At 45.5% G+C, this 24,714-nt stretch overlaps 9 protein-coding genes and 2 non-coding genes across 11 annotated transcripts; 5 read left to right on the forward strand and 6 right to left on the reverse strand.

Moving 5' to 3' along the window:
• Positions 1–3,131: 3,131 nt before the first annotated feature.
• On the forward strand, positions 3,132–5,166 carry JR316_0009600 (uncharacterized protein; the record flags this gene model as incomplete). Its single annotated transcript, XM_047895295.1, has 8 exons — positions 3,132–3,402; positions 3,472–3,567; positions 3,631–3,705; positions 3,741–3,836; positions 3,905–3,949; positions 4,262–4,351; positions 4,410–4,748; positions 4,817–5,166. 8 exons carry the CDS (start codon positions 3,132–3,134, stop codon positions 5,164–5,166), a joined length of 1,362 nt encoding a protein of 453 aa, XP_047745014.1.
• A 1,615-nt stretch (positions 5,167–6,781) lies between these two features.
• JR316_0009601 (Glutathione S-transferase hmp2) lies at positions 6,782–7,635 on the forward strand (the record flags this gene model as incomplete). Its single annotated transcript, XM_047895296.1, has 5 exons — positions 6,782–6,949; positions 7,004–7,200; positions 7,270–7,366; positions 7,421–7,515; positions 7,569–7,635. 5 exons carry the CDS (start codon positions 6,782–6,784, stop codon positions 7,633–7,635), a joined length of 624 nt encoding a protein of 207 aa, XP_047745015.1.
• Positions 7,636–7,964: 329 nt separating this feature from the next.
• JR316_0009602 (Aldo-keto reductase str7) lies at positions 7,965–9,440 on the reverse strand (the record flags this gene model as incomplete). The annotated part of the gene is made up of 9 exons (XM_047895297.1): positions 7,965–8,129; positions 8,188–8,344; positions 8,406–8,455; positions 8,508–8,727; positions 8,786–8,817; positions 8,868–8,894; positions 8,955–9,111; positions 9,176–9,261; positions 9,327–9,440. The coding sequence occupies 9 exons, from the start codon at positions 9,438–9,440 to the stop codon at positions 7,965–7,967; spliced, it is 1,008 nt and encodes a 335-aa protein (XP_047745016.1).
• A 1,674-nt stretch (positions 9,441–11,114) lies between these two features.
• Positions 11,115–12,564, forward strand: JR316_0009603 (Aldo-keto reductase str7; the record flags this gene model as incomplete). Its single annotated transcript, XM_047895298.1, has 9 exons — positions 11,115–11,228; positions 11,292–11,377; positions 11,431–11,587; positions 11,644–11,670; positions 11,730–11,761; positions 11,814–12,033; positions 12,086–12,135; positions 12,184–12,340; positions 12,400–12,564. The coding sequence occupies 9 exons, from the start codon at positions 11,115–11,117 to the stop codon at positions 12,562–12,564; spliced, it is 1,008 nt and encodes a 335-aa protein (XP_047745017.1).
• A 1,054-nt stretch (positions 12,565–13,618) lies between these two features.
• JR316_0009604 (Aldo-keto reductase yakc [NADP(+)]) lies at positions 13,619–13,944 on the reverse strand (the record flags this gene model as incomplete). Its single annotated transcript, XM_047895299.1, has 2 exons — positions 13,619–13,741; positions 13,843–13,944. The coding sequence occupies 2 exons, from the start codon at positions 13,942–13,944 to the stop codon at positions 13,619–13,621; spliced, it is 225 nt and encodes a 74-aa protein (XP_047745018.1).
• A 496-nt stretch (positions 13,945–14,440) lies between these two features.
• JR316_0009605 (Aldo-keto reductase str7) lies at positions 14,441–16,050 on the reverse strand (the record flags this gene model as incomplete). Its single annotated transcript, XM_047895300.1, has 10 exons — positions 14,441–14,455; positions 14,532–14,675; positions 14,774–14,930; positions 14,988–15,037; positions 15,106–15,325; positions 15,392–15,423; positions 15,481–15,507; positions 15,564–15,720; positions 15,789–15,874; positions 15,937–16,050. The coding sequence occupies 10 exons, from the start codon at positions 16,048–16,050 to the stop codon at positions 14,441–14,443; spliced, it is 1,002 nt and encodes a 333-aa protein (XP_047745019.1).
• A 781-nt stretch (positions 16,051–16,831) lies between these two features.
• Positions 16,832–18,449, reverse strand: JR316_0009606 (Eukaryotic translation initiation factor 4E type 2; the record flags this gene model as incomplete). The annotated part of the gene is made up of 3 exons (XM_047895301.1): positions 16,832–17,062; positions 17,120–17,699; positions 17,755–18,449. The coding sequence occupies 3 exons, from the start codon at positions 18,447–18,449 to the stop codon at positions 16,832–16,834; spliced, it is 1,506 nt and encodes a 501-aa protein (XP_047745020.1).
• Positions 18,450–19,236: 787 nt separating this feature from the next.
• Positions 19,237–19,334, forward strand: JR316_0009607. Its single transcript has one exon. It is a non-coding gene; the product is annotated as a tRNA-Lys (tRNA).
• Positions 19,335–19,475: 141 nt separating this feature from the next.
• JR316_0009608 lies at positions 19,476–19,567 on the forward strand. The gene has a single exon. It is a non-coding gene; the product is annotated as a tRNA-Lys (tRNA).
• A 503-nt stretch (positions 19,568–20,070) lies between these two features.
• Positions 20,071–20,971, reverse strand: JR316_0009609 (uncharacterized protein; the record flags this gene model as incomplete). The annotated part of the gene is made up of 2 exons (XM_047895302.1): positions 20,071–20,679; positions 20,750–20,971. The coding sequence occupies 2 exons, from the start codon at positions 20,969–20,971 to the stop codon at positions 20,071–20,073; spliced, it is 831 nt and encodes a 276-aa protein (XP_047745021.1).
• A 2,423-nt stretch (positions 20,972–23,394) lies between these two features.
• On the reverse strand, positions 23,395–24,706 carry JR316_0009610 (uncharacterized protein; the record flags this gene model as incomplete). The annotated part of the gene is made up of 2 exons (XM_047895303.1): positions 23,395–23,807; positions 23,863–24,706. The coding sequence occupies 2 exons, from the start codon at positions 24,704–24,706 to the stop codon at positions 23,395–23,397; spliced, it is 1,257 nt and encodes a 418-aa protein (XP_047745022.1).
• Between the last annotated feature and the right edge of the window lie 8 nt (positions 24,707–24,714).

Consider the following 24,714-nt stretch of genomic DNA (forward strand, 5'->3'; position numbering starts at 1 on the left):
TTCTGTCTTCATGTCCTTTCCTATCTTCATCCTGTTGGGGATTGGAGAGTGATAATGGGATTGGGGCGTCTGTGGGTTGGGCAGACGGTTTGGCGGAGTCCCCCCCCCGCCGCCCCCTGTTTCCTGTACTTGCTTAGGTAAACATTGAAATAGTTGTACCTTTCTTTTCCCTACTTGTTTTGTTTCTTTTGATGACGGCTTGTTTCAGGATGATGGTATTTTTGGGTTTACTTGTACGTAGAGGCTGATGCTATTTATCGCTACTATTCTATACTATACTATACTAGATTGTATTGATCGATTATGTTGAGTTCGACTTGTGTACGGCGTCTCTTGCCCCTTTTTCTTCTATTCCACTCATCCCGGGGTCATGGCGCTGTATGTGTCGAGCTAATGGTTTATTTATAGTACAGCGCTGGCTAATGCTATACATCGATGCATATTTCAAATTTCTTTTACTTGTCGGTTTATTTCGCAACCCCAGTTCCTGTTTTCAAGCCGCAATCGACTCGAGAGAATTGTTTCGTTTGTGGTTCTAGATACGTATCAGAGAAACGAACATACTAATATGGAATTGGAATATCTCAAGGTCAAGGGCAGGTTGGAGTTCTTTATTAAAATAACGGTACTACATACATGATAAGGTCCAAGGTATCTGGTATACATCAAGGTGAAAATGTATAATAATTCAATTTACCATCTTACACACCCACACCACCTTTTTCAAGAAGTCGCCATGCTTATTTTTTGAATTCCGAATCTGATCATGACTTGTAAGTTCTACCCAACCAACTTCTACGTACCACTTTTTGTTTGTTGCTGATCGATTGATTCGCGGAAGCGAAGGAGAGATCTCGTATCGGTGCGTACCCCAATCTATGGGTGGGCACCCCGTGGGTTTGGGAAGGTTAGGGCAAGTGGGCAATCATCATGATTCATGATCATGATCGGAAAGATGGATCCGGATGCGGTACATATGTCCTTTTGGGTGGAGACTGGGGGTGAGTAGGCCTGCAATACATCAAGGTCACCGTCGACGCGATGGTGTGGTATGTATGTATAAACTATCTTTTTTGTATGTAAGTATCCGTACGTGTTGCAAGCTAAGATGGCGGCCGCGCGAGAAGCGACCTTCACACACCATCTAAATGTTGATATTTTTGGACGACGGTTATGTATGTGCAATTCCTGTTAAGTAAGTACATACAGACCCACTGACGTCAGCTAGCTAGATTCTTGCTTGAGCTTGAGCTTATTTTTGCATGCCAGAACACCTACTTATTCAGGTTACCAACATAACGATGCCCGGACCACCCCTATTTCATGCATCTCCCCATCATCCAACGTTCCAAGCCATGTTTGCACAAAGCTCCGCCCTGAGGTCTGTCTGAGTAGTGCGTATATCCGCACGAACGGACCGCGCAAAATAAATTTTCTTCAAATTCCTTTATATTGACGTTTTGGCGCGTTACATCTGAACAGGGAGGCACAAACGCGAGAAATTTAATGATCAGATATTTTCTCTCGTGGCTTTTGGTAAATTGTTTCTGTCAACACTGTTCGAGAGGGTAAGCCACATGCTAACCCCGATCATGTCACTATGAAGCTTGATGATTTGTACTTGGAAGTTGATTATGATATGACAAGTTGATCATGGTCTCGCGCGACTGCTATAACGCGCCAATAGCCACGCGAGCTGGATCACGTACATAATGGCTCACTAAATCTGATTGCTCGAATAGTAGCTTTAAAGGGTGGTATGTACGAAATTGTTTGGTTTACAATGCATTGGTACCCATGCTTTGTTACGGAAGGGCGGGGCTTGTGGCAGAATTTAATTTTGCTTTTTCATTCAAAACGTTTTCACTTGCATGGCGTTTGCATGGCATATACGTGATGCCTTTCGAAATGAACGATTTTGTAAATTATTGCTCAGGGCGGTAGATTCGAACGCGACACATATCACGGCGGGGCCTCACTGCCTCAGGCACTTGGCTGGCGCGACGCCGCTGGAAAATGTGATTTCGCGTTGGGAAGAAAATGCCCTGTATGTATAATTATATAATGAGGTCGCCGCCGCTACGTACTTATATGTCAATAAATGCGCATCAGAGCTAGAATGCGTTCGAAGATCCCGGGGTCGGACGAAGTCATCATTTGCATCAGTGGTGTCAATAGGGTGCGAAAGTGACACGAGGCTACGGAATCCAATCGGGAAACGCCAAACGGAGTGAGTAATTGACTGGAAAGCCAAACTCCGGATATACCATCACTCTACATTGCAGACAGACACAAGTCTGCATTTGCTCCCTCTCGGTCACGTTCGCGCTCTATTGCCCTCTGTCGCCGAGCGATGTCGACTAGAAAAAGAACTCCCAAGGTCGGCCAGTACCGGCCAACTGGCACAACTCTGCACTGGCATCTGCCAGTGTTGACTATACTGAGAATACGCAGTGATTCATGATATCGGCACCATGGGATCTGTTGATTCTCTGCACACTGAAGATTTTCTTCGTTTCCACTTCTGTGGTGTTCTTCGCAATTTGTTGCCTCGCTGCCCGTTCCGCCGGGCGAGAAATGAATCGAGTCAATCTTCTCTCGACCACCTTTTTGCTATTAATATCAATCCCAATCGGAATTGTTTCTAAATGCAGTGGCGACCCTCCCCGGTTATCGAATCTTTTCCCTATCGTCTTTGGGTCAGGTTCAGGGGTTTCCATGCGTACGGGGATGGTGTAGGAAATTATTGCTTGACTCCCCACACCGCCCAAATTCAAGTGACGGGCAGCTCTTGATTAAGAAAAAGAACTTTGTGCGCGGCCAATATGAATGATTGAGATATTGATCTCCTTATGGGAAGTACCCTACAAAATCGACTCTGCCGGTATAAGTGTGAACCTGAATATTTGGGGGACCTCAAGCGCTTAACGCTTTTTGGAATCTGCTTCTGTCGCCTCTGTTTAAGCCCCATCACTTTTTTTCGCCCGTTCTCGATTCTGAGGAACAAAAGCCGGTGATCCCTTTGCTGGTTGCTTTTTCTAGGTCGCCACTATCACCTGTCACCTTTTCACTTTTTTGTCTATCTTGGCTGGTGCCCTCGACCACGTTTCTATACCCGCCCCGGAGGCCCAATGAACGCGGATACATACGGTCGGAAAAGTCCCAGTGGTCAAAGCCATGATTACGATCAACGCATGGCTGTTGCGTCGTCTTCAAGTGCAAGTTCGAGCCGCCTAGAGGGGGACGATATGGCACACATACCTGGTTCAGCGGATTGCCTCTGTTCTGCATGCCATCTGAGCAGAGATGTTTTCCCTCGAAGACAAGACGGGAAGATCGAGCTTCCAAATCCTATTCTGGTGGCCTCCCACAAGTTCGGAGGAAGACACCGGAGCGTACGCGGTGAGTTAGGGGCTAAATTCACGACGTTCTTTATTTTATGAACATCAATATCTCATGCTCTTTTTACAGCTACGGCGCATACTATGAGCCAGACAGATCCAATGCGCCTGCGTATTGACGCGGAATTGCGCGAGCCCAATCCTAGAGGATTTTCACAGTTGTCTGGTTTGTCCTTCAGCATTGTTTCATTAGAATTTCTCTTATCTCAAAGGGTTTAATTTTTTCTAGGACCTGGTGTCCCGGCAAATCTTCCAGAGTCTCAGTTATCCTTCCCACCGTCTATACGGACCTTTAAGATGTCAGGTAGAAGAATTTCGCCACATGGTTAATCTCAATAGCTGACCTGGTTCTGCTGCTCATGCCTAATTTAGAAGCAGATTTGGTCAAAACCGAACGATCACAGACTCCAGTTCCAGAGAGACATACAGCAAAAGGTGAGAAATCATCAACCTGCTTTGCTGTTCGACAAATTGACTGTGATGTGATGATACTCATGGCCAAGATCGTGCAAGGCAATCTAAAAAAGCATCATCGCAACCCAAGTCAAGTAAGATTGATTGATCTCTCCTATCTATTGTTTAGGTGATTCATGTCATATAGAACGCTCGTGGCCAACATTTTCCAACGCTCCGGCAAATAAGAATCGGTCTTCCAGTCGGTCTAGCATTGGTCATTCAGGTAGCTTCTTCAATATTGCTATGGGACCTCATGACACAAAGCTGACATTAAGTAGACCCTGAATTTCAAAACCCATATGCAGAGATTGTATCGCATACTGCGACGCCTTCTTCAGGTATTTATTTACATGTTCCCCCGACTATCGCTCAACGCATTATTCCAACTGATTTTTTTTACTCAGGGGCGGGTAGACACACTTCTTGGCCAGATCCATATGAAAATGCGGTCGAAGAAACCTTTCCTCAGTTGTTCGACTCCCGCGTCGGACTCGGTGAGCGTTCCTATCAAGGATCCTACTTGCAAAGTGACATTGATATTTCCTCTTTTAGGTATACGGGGATTGAATCAATCGGAATCTTCCACAAGTTCGCGGGCAATCAGTAATTCTTCAGGCCCAGATGGCATCAGCGGACAAATGAGCAAATCAAGCTCCGCTATTTCCCATGGGAATGAACGAAAAACTCAAAGCAGCCCCTCGCCTAGGAATGTTCATTTTCCCGGGCGGTATGACCAAACGACATCATCCCTTCCAGCGAGTGAGCGACCATCCACGCCACGCGAGATTAATTCTATTGAGGATCCACTTAGGGTCATACGATTCAATTCGTGTCAAAACCCACAGCCCAGCACGTGTGTCCCACGCAATAACGTGGGCGAGGTCGTTCAGGGTAAGTGCCGTACACTTTGTCGGTTATCTGTGTCGTCACATCATTGACCACTTCCAATATTCGAAAAGGACGTTCTCAAATACGCTTATCACCAGAGCAAATACCAACAGGGACACTACGGTTTCAAGATCCCTTGATGCCCGAATCATTTCCTACGAGTGTGGCAAAATCAAGGGAGTCCTCGACAAGTTTTCAATTGCGATGGGATTCTGACGAGGAGAAGAAGGAAGAAGAGCAGCCTGTTTTCAGACAGTCTACATATCCTTCCACCTCAACTGTCCCAAGAGATGCCTCCGTTGTGCAGGTAAAGTGGGACTCAGAGCGCAAGCGCAGACAAGGTTATTTTTCACAGGAGGGGGTTGAAAAGTCTCCCTTCAGACACTATAACAAAAGTAGTGACTTTGATCCTAATCCTTGAGTCATAGAGTTATATTACTAATACTTAGTTCTTCAATAACCAGTAGGTTTTAATCTGGCTGTATATATTTAATGCACATGTATTCGTTATTGCGCATATTTTATTAGAACTTTTTACATTTCATTTTCTGCTGAGTCGTGGTCAGTCATCAGCAAAGTTCCACATCAAGGTGTCCAAAATTACGATCATATTGCGCCACAGCATCAGATTTCAGAAATCCCGTTGGTATCCATAGAGAACACCGTCAAATTCCTGTCTTAATGGCCCCTGTCATGATAGCTGTTGTCGATGCTTTTTTATTTAGCCACGCGATGAGAGTCTACAAGTTCCTGAGACGATATTATATAGGCGAGGTCTAGGCCGGCATATAGATCACTCCTTTTAAAAATTCGGTGCGTTACATGATATCTTTTGGAAGCACATAAGACGAGAATCAGTACATTATGTTGAGGTGGAGCAAAAATTCGGATACTTCTACTATACAAATGTAATGCGTATCCCTTTTGTAAAAATGGTTTGATGGTAGCTTTATCTTTACACAGCTGCTAGGAATAATTAATCAACGTAAAAAATCACCGTCTTATTCTGCCAACCAATCTGGCAATGAATATATAACAAGACCAAGGTGAGTGATCCATTCAGGGACCCAGAGGTGATGGGCCTGGACTGACATCGAATAGTGTTGCGCCACACTGGAGACACGTGTACTTCCATAAATGATAGTCTTTCCCAATCATAGTACTACTTTGTGGTCCCAATAGGCGCTGGCCCACTACATCGTGAGCTCTGAGGATTCCGAACTACATAGCGTATAAACTTAGAAAATGGATCCCAGAAATTGGTGGTTGCATCTAGTGGATGTGCGCTTGAAGGTAATTTTTCCTTGACAACTTATGTACTAAAGGTAGGATATCTCGTGTCATGTGAAAGAAAAGCTGATTACAATACTCGGTTTGATTAAGTCCTCTCAAACGAAACATGATCATTATTTTTTTAAAAATCAAAGGGCTTCGTTTATTCTCATGTCGTGGCGAATCATATGGCTGTAAGTAAGTAGCACAGGATTCAATCTAACACCTGTCCAAGTTTGTGCAACATAAATTTGGAAGTGAATTTCGTCCGTTCTCTTCCTGGCATCTGAGAGGGAGAGAGCATCTGATCAACCGCTCTTTCAAGTTGTTACTTAATCCTCCGATGATACTATATTCATAAATAAGGTAGTATCAACACGCTGTACATGTGCAGTAATCCAGGGCATTCAATTCAGTAGCAATTGGTCACGTCTTTCAGACAGGAAATGGCATACCCCTAACGTTGGAGGCGTAGGCTAGATGTGTCGAAAAAGACTGTCCAATCATTTTGTCGTGGCAGCTTTCCTTCTGATCCTATGGCAAATTAAGCGGAGAACCAGATCTTAACCGAAGCCTATATCTGGGCACTGTTCTCTGGTCCGCCTCACTTCGAGTATGCTTTGAGGTGCTACACTCCGAACAGTAACCAGAGGTAGACTTCTTCCTCTCTGCCAGATGGGTAATATAAAGGGAGTTCAATGTCAACGGTTAGCACGAACCCTACCCCAACACATAAACATATTCACACTTACGCTGCATCAAAGATGGTTCTCAAGGTTCACGGAGCCCCGACACCATGCACTCAGCGAGTTCTAAGCATCTTATACGAGAAGCAGGTGCCTTTTGAGCTTGTGCCTGTTGATTTGTCGACTGCAGAACATAAAGGAGCGAAACATCTGGAGAATCATCCTTTCGGATTGTGCCCTTTCATCGTATGGAAATCTTTAATTCTCATTATTATATCTGAAGCATAAAATCGTTGATAGGACGACGATGGATTTGTGCTCTACGAAAGCCGGGCAATTGCCCAGTACATAGCAATGAAGTACGACAACCAGGGTACACAAGGCCTCATTCCCAAAGACCTCAAGTCATATGCTCGTTTCCAGCAAGCGGCGTCAACGGAGACGAGTTATTTTAATGATCTAGCCGGGACCATCTTAATGGAGAGAATCTTTAAACCGTATGTTATTTGACCATGGTTCACGCAGGTCGCTCAATCTCTCTGTAGAATGTTTCTGAATATTCAAAGCGATGAAAAGCTGGTTGAATCTTCTTTGACTAGATTGGCAGCCAACTTGGACGTATACGAGAAAATACTTTCAAAACAAAAATACTTGGGCGGCGAAGTAAGTGTTTCACAAGTTGCTGGAGGAAAGTTCCTCCATTGAAAGCAATAATAGGAAATTACGTTGGCGGATCTGTATCATTTACCTTGCGGAACTTTGCTCCCAGCTGCTGGTACTGATGTTATCGAAGCCAGACCAAATGTCGCCAGGTGAGTAGTATATTAATACTTGACATTTATTAAGGCTGACAAACGCAACGCAGATGGTTCAAAGACCTGTCTTCCCGAGAGTCGTGGAAAGCTGCTCTTGCTACGACATCAGCAATGTGATATTCCACCAAAGACCGTCGCCAGTCTCAGTGCGTGACGAAAATGGGATCAGGATCAATTGTGTCAATGCGGCGCTTTCCATGGAATCTCTATCTCCGAGTTCCCGCCCTTACGGCGAGCATCTCACAAGTTGTAAGAGTTCAGCATGGGTGTAATTCGGCTGGTAATATGTATTATTTTACGCTGTACGGGTTTGAAGCTTGAACAACTACACAATCTGAAAGAAACCCTATTACAACAACCCGCTGTTATTTTTCCCTGACTTGCCGGTGTCCATGGTTTCATTTATTCAATGAGACCAGAACCCAATGGAATCACAACAGCTGTGATCATTTCAACTCCGGCGTATCGGCGAGAAGTGTGACCATGTCTCCCACTGGGTACCTCTCCAAATCACCAGCAGCGGCATTGACGGCTTCAGCCAAGTTTCTGATCCTAGCAATCTCATCTTGGGTGAGCGACACATCAGCAGCCGCGATATTCTCCTTTAGGTACTACGAAGTCAGGGAAGTTAATGAGTATAGAAACTGGAAGTATCAAAATTCGAAATACCTTAATCTTCTTGGTTCCAGGGATTGGAATGATATCGTCCCCTTGAGCAAGTAACCAGGCGAGTGCAACTTGACCAGCGGTAGCGCCGTGGCTTTTGCCTATCTCTTGGAATTCGGAAACGAGCTTCAAAATGTTGGGGAAGTTTTCCCTTGAGAATCTAGAGTGGTTATAGAAAGTATCAGTTGTAGAACTTTCGATTGCAACGCAAGAATATTTACTTGGGAATTGTCTTCCTCCATTCTCCGTCTGGAATGTCGTCGTGGGATTTCTGGAGAAATAGTTAAGCTCATAGCACAGGGAATAGAAAGGTCGAAACATACGTATGTTCCTGTTAGCATGCCTCTGCCCAAAGGAGAGTAGGCCACCACTGCAATTCCAAGCTCACGGCAGGTCTTTAGCAGCGCAACCTTGTCGTTCTCTATGTCCAGATAAAAGGGAGAATATTCAATTTGAATGGCGGCCACGGGGTGAACTGCATGAGCCCTTCGAAGGGTCGCAGCTGACATCTCGGATAAGCCAATGTATCGTACTTTGCCTTCCCTGAGATACGTTGTGATTAATGAATTAATGGCGATCAAAAACGATGAGAAAAGCGTACTTTACGAGCTCAGCCAAAGCTCTCATAGTGATCTGTCAAAATATTCATTCAAGTGTTTGACATGAAAGAGCAATGTACATACCTCAATAGGGACAGTTTGATCAATACGCTATGGCGAAGATGATTGTCGTCAGAGGCCTAAACAAAAGCTAGGGAAAGCACGACTTACGTGGACATAGTAAAGGTCAATGGTATCGATTCCGAGTTTCTTGAGAGAGCTCTCGACGGCAGACCTGACGTATTCGGGTGTACCATTTGCACCTTGAGGGGTAACTCCAAATTTGGTCGCTAGGAAAATTTGGTCCCTCTTTCCAGTACGCTTGAACCTATTCATGGTATTTAGTTAACAAACACTACTCGTAATGATATAAATTTGAAAAATTTACTGACCACTTCCCAAGAAGCTCTTCACTGTCGCCATATATATCAGACGAGTCCCAGTTGGTGCAGCCAGCTTCTAGGGCAGCATTGAGGACCTAGTATAAAACGATCAGGACAGCAATGATAAGCGAGTCAAACCATCAGATAGGAAGCGCCCTACCTTGAATCTGTCTTCATCGTTCTCGATGGGCCCGTAGTATGCTGAGAGTCCCATGAGTCCAAATCCAATGGCAGAGACATTATCTTGGCCGATTTTTCGAGTAGGCAGAGGCATTTCTTTGTGTGTTTGTGTAGTGAGATTTAAAAGTTTGGAAGGGTTGATTGGATGTAGAAGGGGAAACTGATAATGACTTTCAACCACTTCTTTGGCCAGATTTTATACCTTTGGCTCTGGCCAATTTTACCCAGCCTAGAATCCATTGAGAATGGTTCATGAGAGTTCTTATTCCAACTTCCGAAACCTGTAGGCGTAGACTCGACCGTCGCACCCGTAGAAGGAAAGAACAAGACAATCCCGTGATTGAGAAAACTTGCTTACTAACCATTTTCTCATTTGTTTTTCTCCGACAACCAATCAACGACGCCGCATGTTCAAATTGTAAAAGCCAGTTTTTCGTATTAGTAAGCCAATGTGGAGATATCGACGTTGGCTTATTAAGCATAACGATACGATAAGACTTGCAGACATACATTCGCTTCCAGGATTGCCCACGCTCTGTCAATAATAGCATCCAGTCGTATACGTACATTGCATCCGATAATCTGATGAAATTATCTAGAAATTATCTAGCAAACGTGTCATTCTTGTCTACCAAGTGTCTAGAATACCATTGTAGGCATGGGGGTAACACACTGCCGCCATAACCTGACAGACGCGGAGGATTGTTCATTTTTCCTCTTTGAAAGATTTTGTAAATGCTGACTTCATGCTCACACATTCGGTTGCAACCCTATTGAACTGGTTTATCATGTCGGGAAAGTGACCTGTAGAAGTGTCAATTACGAATTTGCAACAGAGTTTAGAATATCTACGATATGAATCTATACCATTTAACGCCATATCTTGCAAATAGGACGAAAGATAGTACCGATATTATGAAGGTCGAATTTCTTTTGCGTCAAGTGGATCCATCCTCGACACGTCAATCACATGACATACGTGACCTCGTGAGAATGGCACGCGAAGTTGAACCTAAAATTGAAGCTCCGCTGGCCAGTGCGCAATTTGAACCTTAGATGCAAATGATCTGAGACATGCTTTCGTTTTTCAGTATTGAACGACCGACTGGCTCCAAGGTTAGAATTCAGGACTAAATAGCTCACTAAAAATTCAGATTATATCGTTCGGGTGCGCCGTTTTAGGTGTTGCAATCTACCGAATACTGCATGTAAGGAATCAAGCACAGGGTGACAAAGAGACTCCGGTTCAACGTATGGTGGGCAATTCTTATAAGTTTACTGAATGTGAATAGAAGTGAGCCTTTTGCCAATCAAATATACGTATTTTGCTCTCATTAACCGTGCTAGGCTTTGTGAAAAGGAATGAATCATAAGAATGGTATGGTCAGTAAATTGCGGAGGGCCTATCAGACGCCTCTCATGCCTGCTACAATGCATGCGGAGCGCATCGGGTGTCCGACACAGTGCGGACGGACTACTTCATTACATTGAATAGTTGACTCAGAATCTGCACTTTCAGTGAATGCCGCATAGCTACGTCAACTCCCATCAAGGTTGCCGTCAAGTTATATTGCCACCCTTGCCTACTATTACCATTTTGGGCTTGTCTTGTAGTCCATGCCGTTTAGATTCGTCGCCGACGACAAGATTTTGGAGACAGTATTTAAGACTTCAAGCCCAAGAGGGACAAATAATTTCCTCAACAGACTCAAATCAGACTTGCAAAACCACTCAGAAACGCCATATATCTTTTTAAACCCATTTCATTATGACTGCACTGTTAAGAAAGTTAGGCGCCGACCAGGTCTCAGCCATCGGACTAGGAGTTATGAGAGCATCCGTATTTTATGGAACTCCGGATAGTGATGAAGAAAGGTTCAAGGTAAGACCGTTCCCCATCAAGCCGTTGATTGTTGGTCATGTACTGATGTTGAGCGATGCATAGCTTTTTGACGCTGCACTGGCTGAAGGTTCGACATTCTGGGACACTGCTGCATATTATGGCGATAACGAAGAGTTGATCGGAAGATGGTAGGTGCTCATTCGGTCTTTATGCTTTCATTATGTGTTAAGATCAACATTAGGTTCAAGCATTCAGGAAAGCGAGATAAGATATTTATCGCGACCAAAGGGGGATTTACCCGTGCTGGCACAAACAATGACCCAGAATTTCTCAAAGCTGGGTTAGAGACTTCGTTGAAGAATTTGGGAGTCGATACCATTGACCTTTATTATCTTGCTGTGAGTAGCCTTCGTATTCATGGGCTGATCCAATTAAACATCTATATTTTACACAGCGTATTCAACATAGCATTCCTATTGAGGTGAATCCACCAGTGCTATAAAATAGTCATTTTGCTGAATTTTTGCGTATGTAATCCAGAAAACTGTCGCAGTACTTGCGGAGTTTGTCAAGTGCGTCCATCTTGAACATTGTTCTCGCTTGCTCTTACAAACACATCTGCAGAGCGGGGAAGGTTAAATACATAGGCCTATCTGAATGCTCTGCTGCCACACTTCGCCGTGCGCATGCCATACACCCCATCACGGCGGTAGAGGTCGAATACTCTCCATTTGCACTCGATATAGAAGGCGAGAAAAACGGGCTACTGAAAACGTGTCGCGAGCTTGGAGTAGCTGTCGTAGCCTACTCCCCTTTGGGAAGGGGTGTTTTGACCGGTGCATATGTGGGTAGTTCTCTGTTTCGAACGTTCAACCTTCCTGAGTTAGACTCTCCAGAAATCCCCTGATGACTTCCATCCTGACGATGTGAGGAGGAGGTTCCCAAGGTCAGATAGCATACAACGAAATGTTTCATGTAGTTAACCAAGTTGCAGGTTTTCCAAAGAGGCCTTCCCACATATTTTGAACGTCGTCGACGTTCTGGAAAAAATTGCTAAAGTGCATAATGCTACGTCGGGACAGGTCACACTTGCATGGATTCTCGCGCAGGGAGAAGATATTATACCAATCCCAGGAACTAAGACAGTCAAGGTACGCAAAAAGACTGGGTATTGACCGTGAAGCTAAACCTGACACATGTTTCTACATAGTATCTTGCAGAAAACGCCGGTGCAGTCAATGTAAAATTGACAGCAGAGGATGTCGACGCAATCAGGCAGAGTGCCCAAAAGTTGGAATCTGTTGTTGGCGACCTGCCTCGATACCCCGAAGGCCTCACAAATGATTTGTTTGCAGACACTGTCGAACTGTCGTAAATTATATACCCAGGACTGAATTCGATACATGGAATGCGATGGAGTTGGCCAGTAGCGTGATTGTACGTAACGGTCCTCTCGCCTGACACCCCAGGGTTCGACTCGGTTTCTGTCTATAAACGCTTTGTATAGAGATGTGTATAAAATTTTGTTGTTGTTCGAATGCCTTTATAGAATATCGTTGAGTTGTTGAAAGAAACTAACGCTGGCGGACGATACATTGCCCGCAAGTCGAGTGAAATAGTCTAGGCCATTCATTGAAAATTTCGAAGGCCCATGTTCGCCCATGTTCGAAAATACTAACGAAATCAAACCATCGTTCCAGAATCATGAACATCCTCCCACTACCAACACAAAAACCATTCAAACGCTGAACATCCGATTTGTTAGAGAATGAGTCCAAAGTATGGTCCTTCTGAATTTCGATGCTCTGCCCACAACATCTCTTATTAATACGCATGTCGCTTAGCATACGTTAGATGCTGGTATATAATGTTTCAGCATCGCAAGGTACGGAAAATGTTTTAAAACTAAGCGGTCAACTTACCTGCTCAAGCGCACGGGCCGATGCAAAGTTTAGATCGCATTCATCACAGGTATGGGGTCGAGTATGGCGTTTTACCCGGCAGTGTGCTTTGAGGCCACGGAGGGTGTAACAAGTCTTGGAGCATGTAAGGCAGGTGAATGAAATGGGCATTCTGAGTTTGGCCGTTTCCTTGCGCAGGGGGTTGATAGCTTTCAAAGCGACTGAAGGGGTAGGGAGAGCGAGATGGGTCCTATATATGCGCTAGGATTTTCCTCAAACACTCAATATCCTGCGATGATAAACTTCGCGAGCGGGTCAATACCAATTTTCAACTCGCGGTAAATAGGCTCGTGGACATTCCACTCAAAGGAAGTCGGTACTACGAAGTTCGCTAGCTATTGCTAGGAAACCAGACCGTGTCCGAGAAACTTTGTTAAAGGAGTTTCTTTTCAAACTGGGAATTGGTACGTGAATAGAGGTGGCATAGCAAACAGTAATTCAGATAATATACGTACCGTAAAATTATAATCACAATGGAATAGCCGTGTCTACAAACACCTTTTCCACCATTCCAGGAGCATATCGGTCAAAGTGTAGCCCATCCGCCTTTTCCGCAGCCTTCCTGATAGCAGCAAGATCTTCAGGACTGAGCTTAACGTCGACGTACCGGAAAATCCAAAGCCTCATCATCGCCATTGCAGCATAGAAGTACGGAACGGAACAGTAAGAGAAACAAGGAGAGCTTAACTTACCTTGACGTCTTTGGTACCCGGGATGGGCATGACGATTTTCCCTTGAGCAAGGATCCATGCCAGGAAATTTGGATCCCATGACGCGCTATACTTTTTGCCCATTTTTTGAAGGCATAAGACAAGCTCCCGCAAGCGAGGGAATTCCTCATTTCTCATAAGCAAAATTAATCTGATTGGAATGAGTTTTCCCAGATCGCCTTCCGGGATTTCAGAAATTGATGTCTAACAGACAATTGGCATCCGAACGCTGAATGAGGATACACCTACTCACTTAGGTTCCCGTCCCCAAATCGCTCCCCGACGCATTATAACACCACACTCATCTGCTGACCGACTTCGGTAGGGCATTCTAGAATCTGAATCCAGTCCATCGGGCACTGAAAGAAAAAAAGAGTCGTTTCGTTCGCCGGTTGCTTTCACTGCTCGGTGGAATACATTCTTCCCGATCCCAGTCCCACATACACCGTTATCCACTCGCAGATCAAGTGCCTCATCTTTGCATGAGTTATAAAGAGGGCAGCCTGAAAACCACTATCAAACAGTGTCCACAACATTCACATATCCATTTCATCAAGAATACACAAAGATAAATGACGACCTAAAATATTACAACCTACACCCTTTGTCAAAATCAAGCACAAAAAAGAATGAAAAAAAAAATGGACACGCCAAAATCAATTTTTGGGGACTGTATTCGCAAAGAGCGCCGTCATCATCTCAGCAGGATATCGGTCAAGATGGTGCTTGTCTGCTTCCTCTGCCGTCTTCCTGATCTCTGCGATCTCTTCTGGACTAAGCTTGACATTGAGCGATTCGAGATTCTCTTTCAAATACTAAAGAAATGCAAAGAATAAACGAATTCGCGAGAGCGAGCAGCGTCAGCCCTTAGCAACGGAATGATACGAAGTGGGGAGAGGAAAGTCAAGCTTACTTTGACTCTCTTTGTACCAGGAATGGGGATAATATTATTGCCTTGAGCAAGAATCCACGCAAGGCATACTTGGCCAGCTGTAGCTTTATGCTTTTTGCCAATGTTCTCCATGCAGGCGACCAGCTTCAACAAATTCGGGAAGTTCTTATCACTGAACCTGCATGTAGACCATGAGATGAATAATGACAATATGCTTAAATGGACAAGATCTTACTTTGGCACAGTCTTCCTAAAATCATCTGCTGGAATATCTGCGTTCGATTTCTTGTATCCAAAGACATCAATAAACTATATTTCTCCTGTAGGCAAAGGAAACAACTAAAACAACTCACATAGGTCCCTGTCAACAGACCTCTCCCAAGGGGAGAATACGCAACGATCGCCACACCAAGCTCATCGCACGCCGCCTTCAGACCGGTCGTCTGCAGTTCCATGTCGAGGCAGAAGGGGGAGTACTCGATCTGCACAGCGGAAATGGGATGTACAGCGTGTGCGCGACGTAGAGTGTCCCCGGATACTTCGGATAGACCTAGATACCTCACTTTTCCTTCTCTACGTTTGAGGAGTTGGATCAATGGGGGCGGTAGAAGCTAATCGACTTGGGGCATTTAGACTCACTTGACTAGTTGGGCCATGTGGCCGACAGTATCCTTTGCTCGAGAGATTAGCCTGTGCAGCGTAACACGTTATAAAGAAGGAAGACACACCTCAATGGGAATATTCTCATCCACCCTCTGTATGATCAATGCTTTAGCATCTTACAAAATCAAATACAGGTGCGGAAACTTACATGGCAATAATACAGATCAATCGTCTCGATTCCCATCTTTTTAAGAGACGAATCACAACACTCTCGAATATACTCTGGTTTGTTGTTCGGGCCTTGAAGTGTGAACCCGAACTTGGTCGCGATAAACAGATCCTTCCGCTTTCCCGTTCGCTTGAACCTGATAGGTGAAAGTGAAACAATAGTCTAGCTGTGTTATTGATAAAGAAGGGCAGCAGAAAAGCCTACCATTTGCCTAGGAGTACTTCACTGTCGCCGTATATGTTCGCCGAGTCCCAGTTCGTGCAGCCCGCGTCAAAAGCTGCATCGAGAACCTAGGGGAGATGTCCTGCTCATGAGCATATTAGATGCACTTTTGAGGCGCATATATGCGCACCTTAAACCTGTCCTCGTCACTGTCGATAGGCCCATAGAACGCAGACATGCCCATCAAACCGAACCCCATAGCGGTGACATCGTCGTTGCCGATTTTTCTCGTAGGAAGTGACATATTGGATGACCAAGTTTTTGTGATTCGGGAGTTCCTTTGTGGTTTTGTAGTAGTAGTGAATATACCTCTGATCTCTAGGTTTCACATAATCCACTCGCAAACTAACACCTGACGCAAGTGAAACCTCCTCCATGACATGCCCTTCTCGATCTAGCTAAAATGCAAAGGTCCTGAAATGTTATGACGATTAGCAATGCTACGGATGCTTGGCGATGCGCTGAAGGTCATATGTGTATACGAAGGACGAGGTTCAGTATTGCATCCCGAAGCATAGATGGTGGCCATTTTTTCTACTGAAAACATTTAGGAGAACTGTTATTCGCTCGAAACCGTCCCGTTATATGGAATATTTGCCTGTTCATAAATAAAAGCTGCAGAAGCATCATAGCGGAACGCTCATAGAAAGAAAACCCTGGCATCCAGGGTATGATTCGGGTTGAATTGGAGGACAGGACTGACCTTGAACGTAAGTTGTAACGGCTCTTCCCGCGCTTGCTTTGTTTGGTTAGATTTGACCTATCCATCAAAGGACTTCGTGAAAAAAGACGACGCCTCAAAGAGATTTCTGATATTATTTTGCACTAATGAATGCATTGATTGGTATACCCAGATATACAGTTCTGTGTTTTCGATACAAGTACATATCGATCCAGGTCCCAGCAGAACCCCCATCTTCCACCTCCGTCCGCTTTAACAAAAAAAACAGGAATATAGTAGTAGTAGACACTTCTTCTGCCCCTCAACGAGCATGTCTTGACTTTGATTAACGTTCGCCAGAAGGTTAGATACGTTTGCTACCAGCCTTCCACGCTTGTGCACCGATACCCATCCCTGTCCCGAAACCACCAAAGGCACCAGACGCATCTCCACCGAAAGACCGTGTAGATGCGTGACCGACGCCGGCAGATGGTGGACCAGATCCCGCACTCTGGAATGAAGGACGGAACGACGACGTAGGTGCCGACTGGATGGAGAGATATTTGTTCGGAGGGGGTCGGTCGTCGCTGTTGAACTGGATGAAAGAAAACCAAAGTTAGAAGTGACGTCATAGATATTAAGGACAACACACCTGGAATTCAAGTCCAATGTTGTCGGCTTCACTGACATCCAAAAGCTTGACTAGTCGTTTTCCAATTCCATTGAGCTTGTCGACGTCGTCCTTTCCGCGAGTCCAAACTTGGATCCGATCGACTTTGCTCCTCAAACTTACAACCGCGCCGCAGATCTCATCTCCATCCTCAAGCTCCTCGCCTACAAGCGCCATAGCAAGCCAGCTCCAACAGCGATCCAAAAGAGCAGGGTTGTTCTTCATTGTCAGAACCCATTTCCCGCCATTTGCGTTCGCGGGATCCTCCCACATGGGCTTGATGCCCGACTTGAAGATGTGATAGTTGCTGTTCTTCTCCAGCTTCGAGGGCGGCTTCAGCCAGTTGAAGTAGCGGCAGAATTCCTCGACGGTGTCAAATTCACCGATGACGGTGAGACCAGCTTCGTATTCTGTACTCTCGGGTGGGTGAGAGGCAGAGTAGGGTTCGTTGACAGGGACGGTGGAGGAGTTGGTCCCTGGAGCTGGTTGACTGAAGCCGTGCCCTGGTGCAGCTGTCGCTGGCGTATAAGGGAACTTTGCTTTTGAGTCGTGATATATCGTCCTTTGATAGTATACATAAGTACATCTATATGCATTAAAATGAGAAAAAAACGCACCAAGGGAACTGCAGAGGATGCTCAGGTGCTTTCATCGGCACACCAGGCGTCTTGGGATCTTCAATCATCTCCGGCTCAGGTGGCATCGTCGAGCCGTCGACACTCAACTGACTCGCGCGCGTCTTCGCCAGGCGCGCAGTGATCGCATCCAAGCTGGGGATATTCTTGTACCCCACCTTCTTCTTCGGCGCCTCCGCAGCGACGGGGATGGGGATCTTCACCGTGCCATCCGCCGACGCCGTCTCCTGGTTCAGCTTCTCGAGCCCCTCCGTGGTGAGCGGCTCCCCGCCGCCATCTCCAGCAGCACTCGCCCCTGTTGTTGCGCTGCTCTGCTGAGATGCATTGCTGAATGCTGGCGACACGGATCGTGTGCTGGGGGCGTTCACCGCGATAGAGTCAGTAGTAGACGCCGCGGTGTTCAAGCTCGTTGTCGACCCCGTGCGCAGTGCAAACGCTGCGAGGCGTGGTCGTGGGGCCGAGGTCGTGCTAGGCTGGAGAGCGGGTGCTGTGCCTCCGTTGGCAGCGGCGGCGTTGCTGTTGATGCGAGCTGCGAGCTGGTTGAGCGAGGGCAGGCGAGCGCCGCCTGTTTTCTTTGTGGTGGACGAGGACGATGATGTCGACGATCCAGTCGCCGCAGTGGTTGTGATGGTGGGTGCCGCTGCTGGCGCGGGGCTTTCAGTGTCGTTGGAGCTCATCGTAGTTTGTGGTAGAGGAGCGTCGCCGTCGCCAAACAAGACCATCGTCGAAGACATAACTCATCATTCTGCTTCCATCAACACAGAATCTTTGTCAACTCATGGCGGTGCTCTCCCTTGATTGTTCCCAGCATCCATCCTCAGCGATTGCACAATCCACCGTGTGCGGCGGTGCGCTTTAATGTCTGGAAGCTGACTTCAGCGTTTATCTCATTGTTATCTTGATCCCACTTTGGCATTTCCTAATGAATCATTCAGGGGCACATGGCTTCACAGGCGAATTGTCGTTTAACTTCTGGAACGACCCTGAGTAATCTGATAATCTGTACATAGGAAGATTATCTTGACTCTCAAATATGCATTGTATACAACAAAGTAGCAGGAAGGCGATGGATGCGGCAGATTCGCATTCGATAAGGTGGACCACTCTCGCATGATGTATTTTCCTTATTGCGTGGCGTATCCTTTGACCGGACCTTACAAAAACAAATGGCCAATTGCCCAAAAGACACCAACGCTAGTACCATACGACAAATAACTCAACACCTTGGTGTGTAACAAACTTTCAAGCGAGCACTATCCGCATCTGATCTGGATTACTGCTTATACAGATCTCTGAAGACAATGAAAGGACAATATGTCGATAACAAATGGCAAAATCTCACTTCCCTATTTCTTCCTATCCATACAGGATTCTCCACAATGACGGTCGACACCAACGAAGATGTGTACCCTCGAGTGTGAACAGCCCCTGCGGCATACTGGCTACCAAAGGCACCCTAATACGGCCCGCCTAGCTCAATCGGATAGAGCGTCAGACTTTTACGGTCATGGCAATGGGCATTGGAAATCTGAAGGCTGCGAGTTCGACCCTCGCGGTGGGCTACTGTATCATCTTTTTGCATCTCCACCGAGTCCCTGCGCGTTGTTGTGACTCATATTTTTTGAAAAGATTTCCCGGAGGTACCATTGAAAAAATTTTCTCCTTTGTATTGTCCAAAATGCCTTATGTAAGTCACAAGACATGCCCGCCTAGCTCAATCGGATAGAGCGTCAGACTTTTACGGTCTTGTAATAGGGCAATCTGAAGGCTGCGAGTTCGACCCTCGCGGTGGGCTATCGTCTCAATTTTTTGCACTTTTTCAACAGGATTCTCTTTAGGAAAGCTGGAAAGAGGCGCCCAAGTAATCTGCTCAACTTATAAAACAATTTTATCTTCTTCATTTCAAGAAAAAACATGAGTAGCAGGCACACTAAAAACATAACGAACACAAAAGACTATGTCCGTACTGTATACAACGGTACTTCACTTGGTTCTCCATGGACAATTCACTTTACCCTGGTAAAGTAATAGAATTTTCTCACCGTACCGTTAGGCATCATACAAAAATGGCCATGAATGAGTCGACGACAATTGGGATGTGGGGATGGATTGGAATTGTGGATTGTGTGGAGGTGGGTTAGGTTGGATGAAGGCCGCAATACAGCTCAAAATCGTATCGTAACGATGTTGAACTGGCCTACGGCCTCCTACACAAGATGAGGCAACGTCATAAGAGCATATCGATCGACAACGCTCCTTTCTACTTACGCCTCCCCCGCCCAGCGCAGCACCGCGAGCTCATACGGTGGACCTGATCTGGCGCGTCTCCATCGTGCGCGAGAATTGTTCTTCCAGCTTCTCGAAGTACCCGTCAATCTCCACCAACGGCGCGAGCCCGCAGCACTTGCTCTCGAGGTGTTGTATCAAGCCCGAGATGAGGGTGAACTCCCTGCCGCACTTCACATTCGGACATTTAAACTCGGCGGCGTCGTGTGCCGCCGAATTTAAATGGCTATTGAGTGCGGGCAGGGACTTAAATGTCGCCTCGCAGAGGAAGCACGCGTAGGCGCTGCCATTGAAGGCAGCCGCCGTTGCGACGTAGGTGGTGATGGCAGGCACGGGCGGCGGGGTGGCGCTGTTGGTGTAGTCTTGAATGGTGATTTGAGGCACGACGCCCATGCTTTTGATTGCGGCGGTGACATGGTGGCGGTGGAACTCGTGTACACCCGCCTCGATGTGTTGAGAGATTCCAGAGGGGCTTTTGAACAAATCCGTGCAGAAAACGCACTTCATGTCGCGTGGGCGATTTGCTATGGACTGGTTTCCTTTCGTCGACACTTTGGTATTGGTGGTAGCAGGAACAATTGCTGGATCTAAGTCATGGTTATGCTTAGTCGCAAGAATATGCTATCGCATGGGATTCAACAACAATATTAAGCAAACTATGTAAGTCCTCGAAAAGATTGAGAAGACCTACATCTGCGAGGCTAAAGTAGAATCTAAAGTCCGACTTGCATTCCCTGCATGTTAAGGTGCCCTGGTTCTTCAATGCAACAATTGTTGCATGACGTGTATCTTCCTCGTTATGCTGCACATAATGAAGCGTCGAGTCAATAACCAATAGTATGACGGTGCGACAGAAAGACTTGCCTTGTCGAATTTGATTTTCCTTTTGAATATCATTTTGCATGCCTCGCATTTAAAAACGTGAGCCTTTCCTGGAGATCGTAGGTGCTGGACAAAAGTAGGTTTCTATGTCAGATAATCCAAGTGCCCATATAAGGTGACAGGAATACCTCCTCAAGGGCTTCTTTTGTGGTGAAAGACTGTTTACACAGGTCACAGACCACTACGCATGCAGCTGGGGTATTTTTCATCGGTTTAGCGGGGGATGGGTGTGAGGCCTTGATATGCTGGACAATACACAATTAACTAGGGGTCATCACAAGGGAAAAGGTTTAACGTACATCTTCGATCCCCATCTTGGTCCCAAATGCACGGGTACACAATTCGCATGGGAATCGTTTGTGGGTAAATTTTGTGTGCTTTGCAAAAACAGTATGGACCCGTCAGATATTTCCTTCGGTTTAGCACTAAATTTTGCAAAAAAAGAAAGTACCTCATTGAGCTCTCCCATAGTGTTAAAAATCAACGGGCAAAGAAGGCACCGTGAAAATGTTGGAGAGGACGTGGGGGTTGATTGCGATGGATGGCATGCTTGACGGTGCTATACAGACTACTAAGTACCCGTCATTTCGCGGAGAAATGGATGGCCTACTGTAGAAAGGCCCAGCTGGGTCGTAAACGACCGGGAGCATGAAACACATCTATATAGTGCATGAGAACGCCCAGGTTGACGTTTATGCTGTGGAATAACCAAAACCAATAAATGTGGCGCCTCAGATGCTTTTTTCTAAGGGAAACAGCGACGTACACCTTCAAGACCTTCACCTGTCTTGAACTTCCGATTGCAGATATCGCAATTGAAGTTCTTCTTTTTGCTTGTCTTCGCGAGGCCATTGCATCCATTTTGGGCATGCTGTAACAGGTCATCCGGTCAACAATTAGTTGTAGGGATAGATTGACTTCGCAGACCGTCGACAACCCTTCATTAGATGTATATCTTGTGTCGCAATGACTACACTTGTATAAAATGGAGTCCAACCCCCGGTTGAGATGTCGTTTAGCTTCGCAATGTGATTTCAAGGCCTGCAAAGTCGTAAAGACCTTGCTACACGTGGTCTTCGTGCCACATGCATATACCAGAGTCATGATAAAAAAAAGGGGATGCGCTTTCTGTGGTCAGTAGTGGCTCGACGCAAAAGGTGGGCGATGGATAGATGTGGGGTGAGAACAGGCCCACAGTCCGGGCATCACCTTTATATACGCTACAGCCAGTCCGGAACTTTCCTCGAGTTCCCACCCAGAATTGTTCACTCGAAATAAATCCTCAAGGATCACGACGCACGTATATGTACGTATTTAAGCTCAAAGTTTATCGCTTGGCAACAATGGGAATGGACATTGAACAAGGTGATTTGGTCGGTCGTCGATACGAACTTGTTGAGAGGTCAAATCTGGTCGAACGGCTTTGAGCGCTTAATTGAACAAACTGTTAATTTGCTGATCAAGGAACGAGAATATAATATACTCATATTGAAATATACATTACAGTGGCAATCGTTGTTATCTCTGGGTCAAAGATAAGCATCTGTATCACGTTGACAAAATAATTTTTGATTAAATACAACAGTTACCAGCCATGCACAACACGAGTGGTGAGTCGTGTTAGATAAAACGGCATTCTAACGACGCTCAATACCACCATCAGCTTCGTTGCCCATTTGGAATGCTTCTATACATCGCTGTCCCAAGCTATGGGGCCTTCTGACTAATGTGAAACGATAGAATTGGAAACGATAGCTATGAGCATTGAGACTATACACATTGTTAATTCACTCCCCAGTCGGAACCACCCGCAGGCAATACAGTCTCCCAGTTTCTCAGTGAAAGCATTCAGAACATGCGCATATGTGATGTATCGATGGAGCAGACGCTAAGGGCAATAAAAATCTTTCCGGCTTTTTTGCTAGATCACTAACAACCTTGCAAAAGACAGAGGAGTTCAAGCAAGATTTAGGCCACGCGGCTCATTGACACGCATACGAATTACGATTGGTCCGGCATACAGCGTCACTAACTTCCATTTCCGGTTATCCCCCTAAAGTCTGACACTTAGGGGCAGGGGTACTGTAGGGGTGTACTAATATTCCATCGTCCACTTTCGAGCAAGTTTTGCGCATAGAGTGGGGAGTACGATATGCGCTTTATTAAATATAAAAGTGACTTAGAAGGTGGTTTTATTTAGGGTCAATTTAATTGGTGAATCAACTAAGCAATTTACACATAATAAAAGTACAAAAGAAGCAAAATTTAGAATGAGCTAGACTGGAATTATCTCGATTTTTCCAACCAGCTTTGAAACATGTAAGGAGATTGAGTGATAATTTTTTAAAAGTGTTTCGTTCCTCCGCGTTAAATGAATCTATCTGATGTTCGTCAGTTTCGAAATGAAAGGTATAATGCGTGGTACAAACCTGAATGAAGCAAAAAAAACCGTTATTAGGAAATAAACACAATTGACCTCTCACAAAGAGGCTTCAGGTGTTTCTGCAGAACGTTCTTCACATAATTTGAGACCGGAAACGAGATCCACAGCGTGACAGAGAAATCGTGCGTTGTTTTCGATAGAGTGTCCAGGATGGCGCTGAAATCGTTCCATCCTGCATCTTCAAAACCAGACAGAGACAGCTCAGCAAAGTCATCAATGCTGAGTACTAGCTTAGCTCTTTTTAAGAGCTTGTTGCTACAAATTTGGGACAGATAGTTAGTGATCAACTGCAAACGATTTGCACGATGGTTTGGACGGTTACGGTCCCATTTACTCCATATACACCCGGAGATTATCAAAGTCTCGAGAAAGGGGACAATGCCGAGATCCAAAAAGCTTTCGTTATAGAACGGCGATGTAATGACTGCGGGGAATGCGTTAGGGTACGGTGAGCATTCATATCGAAGATGAAAGCTCACTGTTACTGCTGAAGCAGATATGTAGATATTTTAAGGTATTGGCGCATCCACGCAAGACCTGTGACATTGAGTGTACGTCTTCTGCCGTCGCCTCCATGGGTGTGTCAATGATCATGGAAATATGGGTAAGTTGTTTGAGATTGACAGTACAATTCTCGGATTGTAACCAAGGATAGAGGGTTGGCCAGTCACTACTGCTATGAGAATTATAATAGAAATTGGTGAGCTTTGTTGTGTTGAGGGGTTCAACGGCTGGAGGGAAGTCGGTGTTGAAGTTGACATTACTGAAATGTAAAGTCTCCAGGTGTGGAATGTTGCTAAGAATTAGCAACGGCACATTCCGAATCCAGTCCAAAGTCAAAGTACGGAGTGCCGGTATCTTCGATAAAATCGCGGATTGCAGATCTTCTGTCCAGCAATTGAAATTAAGCCTGCCTAGGTATCCATGGCCAATGATAGAGAAGTTTTCCAGCTCAGAGAGAAGCGGCAAGATTTTTGCTATGGCGAGATCTTGTCTGATCCATGAATTCGCCTCACTGTAAGTCCATTCCGGATCCGATGACTCTCGTTGATCGGAGATTTGGAGATCAACAACCAGCCTGCAAAGATGGGGAGAGTGGTTTATCGCTTCAAGAAATGTTTCCGCAGGACTGAATACCGATGAAGCTTTGTCACTACGTTGAAACGGACTATCCAGGACGACACGTTTAAAAAGTAGACGTTGGCTGCGATAAGTGAATTGCCGACTGATGAGTGCACAGTTAACGAGGGATTCTTTATCGTCGTGTAAATTATTAAGGATAGCTTCGTATATCTCTGATGGAATGTTGGATTTTGTCTCCATGTGAATGT

Source organism: Psilocybe cubensis, chromosome 9, assembly GCF_017499595.1.
Source record: "Psilocybe cubensis strain MGC-MH-2018 chromosome 9, whole genome shotgun sequence".
Taxonomy (NCBI): Eukaryota; Fungi; Basidiomycota; class Agaricomycetes; order Agaricales; family Agrocybaceae; genus Psilocybe; species Psilocybe cubensis.